The following is a 13,268-nucleotide window of genomic DNA, read 5'->3' as shown; positions in this document are numbered from 1 at the left end:
AATCAGGACAATGGAACATTGCTTAAATACAAAATGGTAATAGGAAAGTACTGTGGTTTTGTTGAGTGTGATGGTGGTACTGTGCTTGTTTTAAGGGTGTATGTATACAATTTCTTGGCTTGGCTTTAAAAATACTCCAAAAAACAAGGGAAGGCAGGGTAGACAGAGATAGAACAGAGACAGAGTAATGCCAGCGGCTGTTGAAATTGAGTGACAGATACACAGGCATTCATTATACTGTTTCGCTTTTGTGCATGTTTTAAATTTTTCATAATGAAAAGGTTTTTTTAAAAATCCCCAAAGAACTATAAGCACAAAGGGGAAAAGTCAGCTTTGCAATCTTTGCATATTCTCATTTTGCTTATCCCCTCACGCTATATACGTAAGTTCTACACTGAAACTTGTAACCTATGTAAATTAAACAGCTCTCCCAAATATTTCCACCAAGTACTCCCTGAAAAGCTGTCCCTGCTTCTTAACAACTTCAAGTGCCAAGAGAACGTTTGAGAGTGTCTATTCCTGGACAGGGGTCTGATTATCTTTTTCACAACAGAGAAGTACAAAATAGAACTTCACAACTTACGAGGTGAACAGTCATTCACCCAAAAAAGCAAGCAGGTGGAAACCAGCACTTAGTTGGGTACTAGGCACATGACTGCCAAAAATTATCTCACATTAACTTTAATTATTATGCTTTCCCCAAAACATAAATAACTCCTATGAGATGTGTAATACTAATTATAAAATCTATGCACAAACAAGAGAGAACCTATTTCACACATATGTCAAAGACCCAAGTAATCAAATGATACCTCTTCAAGGCGTTTGCCAAGTTTGTCAAGTGTTTCAGGGAAGTATCTCTCATTTTTCCACAGATGAGGAACGTAGCGCTGCCACACCTGACCGGTCAGATGATTACAGGCCGTCACCCACTGCTCACAAACTGAAATGCCAGCTTTCAGATTGTCTTTCACGAGATAATAAGGGTCTTCCCACAGATTCAAAGTTCCCAGCTTTTTCTGAACAAATCTTCCAAACGAACCACCTAATAAAACAGAAAGCAAATTTTTTAATGGAAGTGTGTTTGTACTAAATAATTACGGAATACACTCTATGACAAAAATAAACGTATTAGCAAACTAAGGATCTATGAAATCCTACATGCACATCCTTGGACCCAAAAAATTTCTTTGTATTTTTGCATCTTTCAAGGTAGTATGTGCATCTCACAAGTGCAAAAATACATGCAATTTTTCAAAAGGCCACACTACTATACGGAGATAGCATTATATGACCAATTTTCAATTGCTATTTCTCTCTACTCCCACATTAAAACGATGCTGCCGTAACTACCCTTATACATCTACCTTTGTGTACTTGTCTAATAGTTCCTGAGAATAATAAAGAGAATGGTATTTTCTAAGTCAAAAAATATATGCACTTTAAGTACCAACAAGTAAACCAATACATATTAAAGACTTTTGAAATCATTACAAAATAAAGTTTAAGCTAATACATGCATAGAGACTAAAAATCTACGTAAATTTACTTGCCTTAATGGTCAAAGAATTTGCCACATACGATTTAAATTAACCAACTACAGACAAATTTCTGGTTAATCCTGTATGATCTGCTCTAAGCATTACTATAGGCAACATTTACTACATTTAGGAGCATTTTCAGTAAGGGCTTGGAGGAAAAACTAGAAAACAAAGTAAGACAGCCTTCCAACGTTTCAAAAATTTACTTCTTCAACAGTACCTATGATGTCTAAGAGATGTAACATTCGCGACTCAGGGTAGTGGTCATGCTCTGTTTGTCTCCACACATCATCTACGACATCCCGAGTGGTCTCCACCAAGTCAACCACTTCCAATAAGGATAGACTGTCCAAGTTATAAAATTCCTAAAACCAAAAGGCATTCATTTTTAAAAACAATTATAACTGTAGCTTCATCAATATAGTCAACACGTCCCCAGACCTTTCAATAGCTACAATTCTTTTTTTTTATTATTTATTTGACAGACAGAGATCACAAGTAGGCAGAGAGGCAGGCAGGCAGAGAGAGGAGGAAGCAGGCTCCCCGCTGAGCAGAGAGCCTGATGCGGGGCTCGATCCCAGGACCCTGAGATCATGACCTGAGCTGAAGGCAGAGGCTTTAACCCAGGCGCCCCCAGTAGCTACAATTCTAACCCCTGCCACATCATTCCCTCCTCCTTTTTCTGCCACTCTGTGTTACTTCTTTATGCAAATACCCTACAAGTTTTCGGGAAAGCCAGAGGAAAAAATAAGAATTGCAAAGTCCAGTCATTTATTTTGCCCTTGACCTAATTTTCTTACAGTCTGGTTTCATTTCTTGCAGCCCCTGAAAGGAGGAGGTCCTTGCACTGGACAACGTTCCTCACTGCAGTCCCCATGCGTCACCACTCACGGACCACACTGCTTGTTACCAATTACGCAATCACAATCATGGGTTGTGATTTCACATTCCATCATTATGACAAAAAATTTCAAAACCATTTCAAACACTTCGTTAAAATGATACTATTGCAATAATACTGGGAACAAATTAAAAATTACTATTTATTTATTTTGAAAAGAACAGACTTTTGTAACCATACTTAAAGTGGTCACTTATTTAACTTGTAGGACTAGTTCAAAGAATAATCAATCAAGTATAAAACTAAGACTTCATATTTCAGATTACTCCAAAATGCTAATTTGAATAAACTGAACACTCCCTCAAAAGAACATATTACCTGCATGTAGATAAACCTCTGTTAGTACATTACGCTTTTGCTTTTCCCTATGTACCTGCAGAAAAGCAATTATGTTTTTGAGAAAAACATTTACTAGAAATGAGAATCTAACTTTCTTAAAAGTTCCAGTTTTTAAGTTGTACTCAAATTAAGGGCACACTTCAAGGAAACCCTGCTACATACTAAGGATATATGTTGTTTATAAGCATCAAGTAATAATGTCAAAACAAAGGTAAAGCTAATGGAAACTGAATCCTAAAGTACTTTCATCAAAAGTCTTATATATAACCATAGAGGAGTCACATACTCTTGCAATTGTTTCAAATAATTCTTTAAAATAACTGGCTCTCTCTTTACTAATCTGCTTATTCCCACGATGAGCTTGTTCTACCCAAAACTGGAACTCATCACTTGGTGTAAGAATACCTGAAAAGGTGAGAAGGAAAAAAAGAAGTATCAGTTCAAAACGAAAAAACAGAAAATTTTCTGGTTCATTTGCTGATTTTGCCTATTTCCTATGCTCTTGAAGACGTATGGAAAATCAGTGTCACAACTTCTATCGAAAGAAAGTTCTTCCTTAAATATACTAAGAACAACCAGCAGTACCAAACGTACACACACTTCACCGGTTTGCTGCTCAGGGTGTTCCCCATGCTTTTGTAAACCACCTGTCTCTGTACTGTCTGTCTACACCTTCTACCTGGAAGGTTGCTTCTCCAACACAAGGCTTTCCATCACCATTTATGTTAGGGAATACCATCCAAATTAGAAATGATTACAATCAATGCTCGTAATTTAGTTTCAAAATATATGCAAATTAAAATACTTTTACCTTCCAACTGGCTTTTATATTTCCCAATGAACTGGACAATTTCTAGTTGCTTAATCTCAGGCTACAAAGTGCACTATTCTTTCTGGGTCTATGGCATTTCAAAAAGCACCTGATTTACTGTTCAGGAAAAATATAAAACTGTATCCAACATTGTAAAATAATGATTAGTGTAGGTCATTCATTTCATAGTATTTGTTCATACAAGTAACATTTATAGCCATAACAAAATTATAATTAGCTTCTGATAAAATATATTTTTAAAATAAAGGTCAATTGTGTTTGCAAAGTAGACAATTAGGGTCAATCCTCATTACTCGTGGATGCTGGATTTATGAATTCATCCATTCCTAACATTTATTTGTAATCTACCATCAATGCTTGCGACGCTTTTATGGTCATCCACAGATGCACCCAGAGCAATGAAAAACTGGGGCTGCCCCCCACATGTGTTCCCAGCTAAGGATGAACAAGGCAACACTGCCTTCCTGTTTCCTATCTCCTACTATAAACAAGTATCCTTTCTGTTAGCTATTATTCAGTTGGATGTTTTCTCATTTGTTGTGCTTTTTATTGGTCATTTCTCTCTTTAGCATGGCTCCCAAGCATAGTGCTGGAATGGTGTCCAGTGTTGCCGAAGACAAGAACCCTATGGTGCGAACTCCAGAGAGAACACTTGTGTTGGGGAACTTTCCTTCAGGCATGAGTTACAGAGCTGCTAGACATGAAGCCTATGTTAATCAATCAGCAATCTATATTTAAAAATCAACAATCTATATTTTAAAAGTGTTAATTATATTAAAACAGAAACACATATAAAATATTATATTAAAAAATGGAACATACATAGAATAAGGTTACATTGTGAGAAGTCAATAAAAATGTTATGACCAGAGGCTCATAGGAACCTAACTTCGTTTTCTTCCTAGGACCAAGAGTTCAGTGTTTACTAATTCAATATTCACAGTGAATTTACAGAACAGACCCACTGCAAATAATGAGAGGCAACTATATTTTCTATGTCCATGAATTGCACATTGTTAAAGATTACATTTTCCTCCTCTGAAAATCCATGTAAATCCATTCATTTAAAAGAAGCTGAAGCTCAAAGAAGATCCAAATGTATGGAAATAAATCTGTGAAAAAATATATTACTTTACTAATACTAGTACTGATAAGTAAACGGTTTTGACTTTCTTTCATTAAGCTATGGTTCTATACCTCGTGTGTCATCTTCCTTAAATTTCAATTTTGATGAGTTAATGTCTGATCTTCGTAGAACTATACCCAACCCAGTTTCTAGTTCACTCAAAAGATTCTGAAGTTTGGGATCAAAGTTTCCGCTCCATTCCTGGTCCTGAAGAAAAACAGACAAGAGTAAACATTGATCAAAAGTTTTCCGATCAAACTGGCTTCCTTAAAATACTGTTGAGAGAAAGAAGTCCAAATACACCTGTTTGACTCAAAGCCTGCCACTGCCCTGCCACTGCCCTCCATCTCATGAGGGAGGGAAAAGAAGCCTTTCAACAGGTAAAACTTTACGAAATCATTTACTATAGAGCAACATAAAAGCTGATATGGATTACATTTATCTCCTTCTCCCATTTCTCTATCAACAAAGTTGACTTTAAATGTTTTTCTAATTTTTATAACATTTAAAACACTAAAATAATGATATTAACAGCAAATAAAATATGTCTTTGTTTATAAAGATATTTATATAAATATCTAGTTTTTAAAAAATGACCATACAGCTCCTTTAGCTTACTTACCTTTAACAACACTGGGGCAAATATTTGCCGTACTGCTTGGTAAAGAGAATTTATAGGTGATTCTAACATAGACGAAACAAGAATGTTATTATGTAGATTCTGATCAGTAATTACTTCAGGTCGCAGCTTGAAAAACACCAGCACTTTATCTTTTGTGTCAGCAAAATCAATCTAAGTGATAAACAAAAGATTTTTAATGTTACTTTCATGAAAGTATTTGAAAGAAATGTTTCCTTAGGGGTGCCTGGGTGGCTCAGTGGGTTAAGCCACTGCCTTAGGCTCGGGTCATGATCTTGGGGTCCTGGGATCGAGTCCCGCATCGGGCTCTCTGCTCGGCGGGGAGCCTGCTTCACTCTCTTTCTCTCTGCCTGCCTCTCCGTCTACTTGTGATTTCTCTGTCAAATAAAATCTTTAAAAAAAAAAAAAAGAAAGAAAGAAAGAAATGTTTCCCTAAAACTGTTCTATTACTGTATTTGTTATCCCTTGGGAAAAAATTAGTTACTTTAAAATAATTACAGTATATGACAATCAATCCACCCCTGTTCCTTAAGAGTATCTGGGTTTTAAAACGTATCCCCACTTATGTGTGACTATATCCTAAAGCCACCGTGACAAGTGGTTTACAAACAGAGAGAGGACTATATAAATACTGTGGGCATATACTGCTAACTACTCCACTCTAACCAGATTCAGTAATACTACAGACCAAAATTGTGCACCCCAGGCACACACTGATTAGTAGTGTATGTTTCCACTCTATTCCAAAAATTCTAAACCAAGGATGTTTATTACCCTCTCACCTGAAACTAGCATTTTAGAAGGTGCTTTTTAAGTCATAAACTCAAAGCTACCAAAACAGACGTGTCTATCTCCTAGGTTTATCTTTATCTGAATCAAAAATGTTTCCTTAAAGTATTTGTGCATCAAACTTTTTCATTTAAGTTGTATAACTAGATTAAAGTCGGAACTGGAGGAGCTAAATTGGAATTCACTAAAGCAACCATGTTTAAAATAGGTCAGTTCACAGTAATTAGTCCATTGGCTGAAAAGTGTCTTACCCAAAATAAGTTTTTGCTTTATATATGCATTTTCACAGTTGCTCTCATTTCTTTTTCCAGAAAGAGAGGTATATGTATTAAAAAGCTTTGAAACAAGTTCACTGCTGTGCATGAAATCTCCTTATAGATGAGTGAGATTTCATGCTACTTTTCTTTTACCCTAATCATTATATTTTCTAGGCACAAAAAAGGAACTGGCATTTACTCGGTATTGCCGCATTTCTCAAAATGTCATCTGCACACATTAAAATTCTATTGCAGTATGATCATTCTATTCCAGTTACAAGCAAGAACAATAAACTACAGATAGGTGAATTTGAAAAATTCTCTCTTTAGTCATTAAACTGTACATACCCCAGTACTCTCTTTCTCCCACCTATCTAAAGAAAGGAAATTCAGAGAATATATATTTTATCACCAAACTTTGAAAACAATACCCGCAGTCACTGGCCCAGCCATCAGCCAGGGTGGATGATGAGCTTTGTCCTAGCCAGCGGCAGTGGGCTACCGATGCTCCTCATTCCCAAGAAGAGGAAAACTGAAACAGCACCCCTTGCTGCCTTTCCTGCCAGTTTCCCTACCAGTGGCAACTGTGATTTTCCCTTAAATGAGGAAATTCAGCTAGCTCTTAATTCAAAGCACAAAAAATTTTCTTTTTTGAGGTTGCAAAATAATTCTCTCACCTACTGGGATCCATCAGGCATCAACCTACCACAGCCTGCTGCCTGTGTTTGCGCAGCCCAAGAGCAAAAACAGGTTTTTTTAAAAATGAAGAGGGCCTTGGTACTTATCTTTTGCTTAGAACATGCTTCCTCTAAATCTTCTGTCTGCCTACAGCTTATTATGGAAATCTCACTTCAAAGCTCACTAATCCTGACAGGTAGCCCTTCCCCCTCCATTTTAACACAGTTCCCCAACCCTCCCCCATCAGTACTTCAACATTACTCTATTTTGATCTTTTTTTTTTTTTTAAGATTTTTATTTAAGCGATCAAGAGAGAGAGAGACAGACGGACAGACAGTACACAAGCAGGGGGAGCAGCAAAGGGAGAGGGAGAAGCAGACTCCCCATGGAGCAGGGAGCCCAACATAGCACTAGGACCCCGTGGATCATGACCTGACCCAAAGGCAGACACTTAACCCACTGAGCCATCCAGGCGCCCTTCTATTTTGATCTTAACCGCACTTATCAATGCCCCAAAATTATGTTACATTTATGTATCTGCGTGTACATGTTTACCCTGCCTTTGTGCACTACAATGCTACTCCTTGAAGACAAATTCTGCCGTTTTCAAGGCTTTATTCCAAGCATCCTGTACAGTGCCAGGCCCATCCTAAGTACTCAATATTTATTAACATCTCATATCATGCTGACTGTCAGACATCTACAGTGCAACAGAAGACACAACAAAACATTTCAAACATAACTGAAAGTCTGTAGTGTGCTGTATGACTAAATATAAAATCTATTGCTGGGCTCTAGCCTAAACTGCATTAACCTGAAAGAGTTAGCGCTTCAGGGCACCTGAAATGTCAGTTAAGCATCTGCATGGGTCCAGATCATGATCCTGGGGTTCTGGGATCGAGCCCTACAACAAGCTCCTTGCTCAGTGTGGAATCTGCTTCTCCCTCTGGCCTTCACCCCACTCTTGGGTTCTCACTCTTTAATAAATAAATAAATCTTAAAAAAAAAAAAAGTTATGACTTCAATTTTCAGTACCCAACCCAAGATACACTTTCAGCAATCCAAACCCTTCCTCTTCATGATTTCCCTGGACCACACTCTCCTTAAACTTTCCGTGGCACTTCCAACAGTGTACCCTGAAGTTGTTGAGTGGTGCCCGTCACCTCAGGCCCCTGGAGGGAGGCTCTGGAAGGCAGAGGCAGAGACTTCCATTCTGAATTCTACCACCACTTAGAGCAGTGGAGTGGTTACCACCTGGGATGGAACATTTGTGCCTCATTTCCTTCTTTTGTCATAAAATGGAAATGAAGACAATCCCACTTTAAAGTGTTGCTGTGAATGCTGAATGAGCCCATGTGCATCGAGGCCGTAAAGCAGTGCCTGAAGAGTGTCTTCTAGACCGGTGGAGCCCCGCAAAGTGCCCTGAATATGTAGTTCAAAATCAAAGTTTATTGAAAAGCATCGAATTACATCCAAGACTACAGATTCCTGGTGAATGACTCAATCATGGAACAAAACTGCTCTCCAGGTTTGCTGTGGGAAGCCTCTCCCGGACCTTCAGATATGGGCAAACAGGCGAGGAAGAGGTTTTACAATAGGTCTTTCCTGCTTTTACTGAACCGTGCAATGCCTGACACCATCCTTCAGAGTACCACCCTCAGGTTTCCTTATCTGAGCCGGGACTGCAGCAGCACCGACGGTCAGTGAGTCAATCACATACTGCCCACTCAAAAACAAACAAACAAACAAACAAACAGAATTCAAACTTTGTATTCTACTATTTCCTGAAAGATATGAACTCTTAAGCAACCTTTCCCTCGAGTCCATTTAAGCTCAGCGCATACCCCAAAAAAGATACACTACAATGTGCCTCAAAGAACCTCAAGAGAGAGGAGAAAAACAACTTTTCCGGTAAGTAACACAGATGATTTCTTTTTAACTGTTAACACACGTGTAGCGTTTAAGAACAAAGCAAAACTAGGAGAGCGCAGAGGTGTCTGCTCAGGTGCTTGAGCGCAGCTCAGCACAGCGTGGGGGGGAGACCTGGCGGCGGGGGGTGGGGGGGCTGGGGGAGATGAGGGAGGACCCCCGAAGGAGAAGACCCAAGGAGGGGAAGGTCGGGGGGAGGGCCCGGTGGGGGCGGGGGTGTCCAGGAGGCAGCTTGACGAGGGACTGAAGCGGGTCCCGCTCAGAGGGGAGCCTGAGTGGGGGGTCCCTGATAAGGGCTGAGCAGGGCCCTCTTCGGGGGTAGGCCGCGGGGGTCCCGGGGGAGGGAGCCCGAGCCGGGGGGGGAGGGGGGGGGAAGGGCGGCGGTCCCCGAGGGGACGCGAGCAGGGCCGGGTCCGGAGGGAGGCCGCGGGGGTCCCGGGGGAGGGAGCCCGAGCCGGAGGGGCTGTCCCCGAGGGGACGTGAGCAGGGCCCGTTCCGGGGGGTGCCGAGCGCGGGGCCCGTACCGCATTGGAGAAGGAGACGCCGGCGTCCGAGCGCTGCGCCCGCAGGAGCATCTGGTTGCCGTCGTCCAGGAAGTTGTTGATCTCGGGGCCGCTGCACGCGAGCGGCGGGTCGCAGGGCTCCGACGCCAGCCCGAAATAATTCTGCGTCGTGGTGAAGATGAAGACCTTCCGCACGTCCCTGCCCGCGCCCGCCATGGCGCCGCCCCCGCAGCCCGCCGGCCCGCACCCGCACCGCAGCCCGCCGGCCGGCCCGCAGGCTTCGCGGTTGCCAGGGCCAGTCGCTATGGCGACGGAGCGCGACGTCGGCGCGGCCATGCGCGCGGCGTGGGCGTCAGCGCTCGGGCACGCGCACGCACGGCCCGCGGAGGCGCCCGGGGGCTCCGGGCTCGGAGGGCTCCGGCCGCGTGCGCGTGAGGTCGCCGAGCGCCGCGTGTTCCCCGCGCGGACTTCTCAGGGCGGCCGGCGGGGGACGGCGGAGGCTGTGCCGCCGCGCGGAGGCCGCGGGATCCGGACCCCGGAGCTCCGGGCCCTGGGGATCCCGCCGCACCTGCAGCCGCCGGCGCCAGGCCCGCTCTGCGTGGACGACCGGTGCGGGCCGGGCTGCGGCGGAAGGCGGCGGCGGCCCTGGGAAGAGGCCGAGGGAGAGCGGCTGGGGCGGGGGGGGCGTGCCCCGCGTCCTCCTCCCGCGCCGCTAGCTGCGCTGCCTCGTCCCGCACCTTCGCCCTGTGCTCCAATGCGGTTCCCGAAAAACCGCGGCCACCGGTCTTCCGTCTCGGCCGCTGCGCGACAGCAGTCTGTGCGGGATGCCCGAGCCCACGGCTGCCGCTCGCTCGCTCGGGAACCGAGCCGGCCTGCGCCCGCTCCCCGTACGGACCGAGCAGCGGCGGGGCCGGGCCGGGGTCTCCCTGCACACCGCGGCCCCGCGCTCAGCGCTCGCGCGTCGGGACTCCGAACCGCCCCGCGTGGCTGCGCGCTGCTGTGGGCCCGGCCCTGGGCTAGGCCCGGCCCTGGGCTAGGCCCGGCCCTGGGCAGCCGTTGGAGTGCGCTCTGCCCTTAAAGCACTTTGTGGTCTGGTCGGACGTCATCTGGTCATCTGGCCTCCGGTTAGAGCCCTCATCCCGAGGAACTCGAATTAATTAATACAAATTAATTTGCATTCAATTTTCACAACTCCCTCGTAAAACTATATTCTTTTATAATTGGAAAGAGGGTCTTTTATCTTCTGAGCATCTTAAGTAGGATTTGGGAATGGGAACTAAAGAAAGTGGGACGCTGTGAATTATAAAGGGAAAGGAATTCAAATTCTCAAGAAATAATCCTTGCAAGTGGGAGCGAGGAGTCCATGAATTGGGTTGCTGGCCGCTGGATGGGAAACAAATCCAAACAGGAGCCCGAGATGACTAGGTAGCTAAGACAGATTTTGGAAGCAAAGATGGCTAAATATGGACACAGGGATTTTTGCTCTGCAGCGGACATTATGACCCTTCACGTGGTCTTCAGGAAAGCCGCCTGTACTCACAAATGCTTGGTCTAGGTGAGCCATTCCGATGGAAATGCGTGAAATGGTTGCATTCAGCATCCATGGCAATGTGGTAGGTATGAAGGCAGGTAGGAACATGAGTCTGGGAAGCAGATAGGATGTAGTGAATGTCATCCTCCTGGGAAATTGTAGGAATCTTTGTTGGGCTTTAGACTTCCACAAGATAAAGCATTTGACTATTCAGATATAGTGTAACCCAGACATCAAGAATCATAGAAACTCCAGTTGACACGTAAGCCCAATGAGGGTAGGAATTTCGTATGTCACTGCTGTGTACCAAAAATTAGCCATAGAGTGGACCAAAGACCAGTTAGTTCTCTGTACTCATGAAGCCTCAATAAATCAGAAGGAATCTCAGATATAACTAACGTATACACAGATGATTAGTTGTAGAACGAAGACTGCTACCCAGATAGATCTCCAGGCTCTACATCACAATATCCCTTCTCTCCTTCCACGGCTAAGTAGTGGCTACTTTCCAGTTGTGGCCATTAACTCATTCTTACCCATAGGATATGAGCAGAAGTAATGTGTGCCACTTACAAGCCAGGGTTTGAAAGAAGTGAGTGAACATTCATCTTTTGCCAGCTGGATATAAAACAAGAGATGACAAAACCATAAATGTGTAGGTCGCAGGGCTCCTTGCTCAGTAAGGAGCAGGACCAGCAGCTGTTAAGCAAGAAATAACCTTTATGTGTTTGGACCATTTTGCGCATATGTATGTGGGTCTGCTTTTTATAGTGAGTTAAGCCACCAACAGAGCAATTTATATCAGCAGTAGGATGCTGTTTGTTTTGTTTAATTGAATGTAGTAGTGGGCTAGCAGGTGGCATGAAAATAGGAAATGTAAGCTGAAGAACAAGGGACAAAGCCTTTCTGAGCCAAACTTTCCTGATTTTGATCAATATTGGCATATCTCAAACATTTTAGTGTCAGGTCTTTATACTTTAAAAAACTATTGCAGATACCAAAAAGATTTTTTGTGCATTATTTCTATCAATAGTTACTGTAACAGTCATGAAAACTGAGGCTTCCTTAAACATATTTATTCATCTATTTAAAAATAAGAAGTCCATGACTTAGTAACATAAATGACATGCTTTTATAAAGATAATTATTCCTCGGCTCCTGGGTGGCTCAGTCAGTTAAGTGTCAACTCTTGGTTTCTGCTCAGATCTTGATCTTGGGGTCATGAGATCAAGCCCCATGTCTGGTTCCATCTCAGCAAACAGTCCTATTGTCCCTCTCCCTTCTCCTCTGCCCCTCCCCCACCTTATGCTCTCACTCCCTCTCTAAATAAATAAAATATTTTTAAAAATATAATTCCCCACACAAACATAAATTTGGTCAAAAGACTGGCATTGTCTTACATTTTTTTTTTAAATCTCTTTATGCCTTAGTAGGAGACAGCTAGACCCTCTCTCTGCCTCTTCATGCTATCTCTTGCAATAAGCTGACCCACTGAAGTACCGGGAAAAACCTGCCCTCACATAGACGTGTAGTTCGAAAATGGGAAAGAACTTTAACAGCTTTTTCAGATCATTGTGAATGTTGTTCATTGTTACTAACATTCCACAAGTGGTAGTTTCTTAAAGGCTAGTTGCGGTTTGGAAATCTGGAACCGTATCAGTGATTCAACATTTCACACTCAGCTACATTAAAAACCATTGATTATCATGCATGCTGAATGGATCTTTGACCCACGCAGTTTTGTAACATCACGTTATTGGTCCTTTGAAAAATACTGGTTCACTGAGCTATGAGGATCTTCCAAATGTGAATACATTTCATTATGTAATATTTTAAAAATCACATCCGTCAGTATACCACTGATCTTATAAGTTTTTATGTCTGAAGAGGTGGTCAAGCTTACATCAGAAAACTTAAATTTTCCAAAATTCTATTTCTTGCATGCAAGATTGGCAACCAATGGTGTCAGTTGTTTTCCCTGAAATGATAGCCTTATTTCATTCATTTCTGGGAAAAACGTTTGCCACATATCCCATCTGCATAATCGTAGTTTTTGTCACTCTTCGGGTAAGCGTGGTCTTGCACGACATAATCTGCTGGTGCAGACCATGACTCCAGTGGCCGGTCCTTTCCGGAAGGCAGCCACTGTGCCTCTGCATGTGGCCCACATGCCTCCAGCTCTGGGATTGGGGAAGTCGATAG

The 13,268-nt window shown here is 43.0% G+C and overlaps 1 protein-coding gene across 5 annotated transcripts in view; it reads right to left on the bottom strand.

Annotated features, from left to right (window-relative positions):
* DYNC2H1 (dynein cytoplasmic 2 heavy chain 1) overlaps positions 1 to 9,886 on the bottom strand; it is a 256,749-nt gene extending 246,863 nt beyond the window's left edge. For all 5 annotated transcript variants that reach the window (XM_032358199.1, XM_032358201.1, XM_032358204.1 and 2 more), the window contains exons 1-6: positions 9,557 to 9,886; positions 5,362 to 5,532; positions 4,811 to 4,946; positions 3,068 to 3,186; positions 1,762 to 1,906; positions 813 to 1,045 (exon numbers count right to left, since the gene is read on the bottom strand). In XM_032358199.1, the coding sequence (XP_032214090.1) occupies positions 813 to 1,045; positions 1,762 to 1,906; positions 3,068 to 3,186; positions 4,811 to 4,946; positions 5,362 to 5,532; positions 9,557 to 9,871 (1,119 nt within the window). In that variant the 5' untranslated portion in view covers positions 9,872 to 9,886. The remainder of the gene's footprint in view (positions 1 to 812; positions 1,046 to 1,761; positions 1,907 to 3,067; positions 3,187 to 4,810; positions 4,947 to 5,361; positions 5,533 to 9,556) is intronic.
* Between the last annotated feature and the right edge of the window lie 3,382 nt (positions 9,887 to 13,268).

The sequence above is a fragment of the Mustela erminea genome, chromosome 9 (genome assembly GCF_009829155.1).
Source record: "Mustela erminea isolate mMusErm1 chromosome 9, mMusErm1.Pri, whole genome shotgun sequence".
NCBI classification, from domain to species: domain Eukaryota; kingdom Metazoa; phylum Chordata; class Mammalia; order Carnivora; family Mustelidae; genus Mustela; species Mustela erminea.
This window is presented reverse-complemented; position numbering and strand designations above follow the sequence as displayed.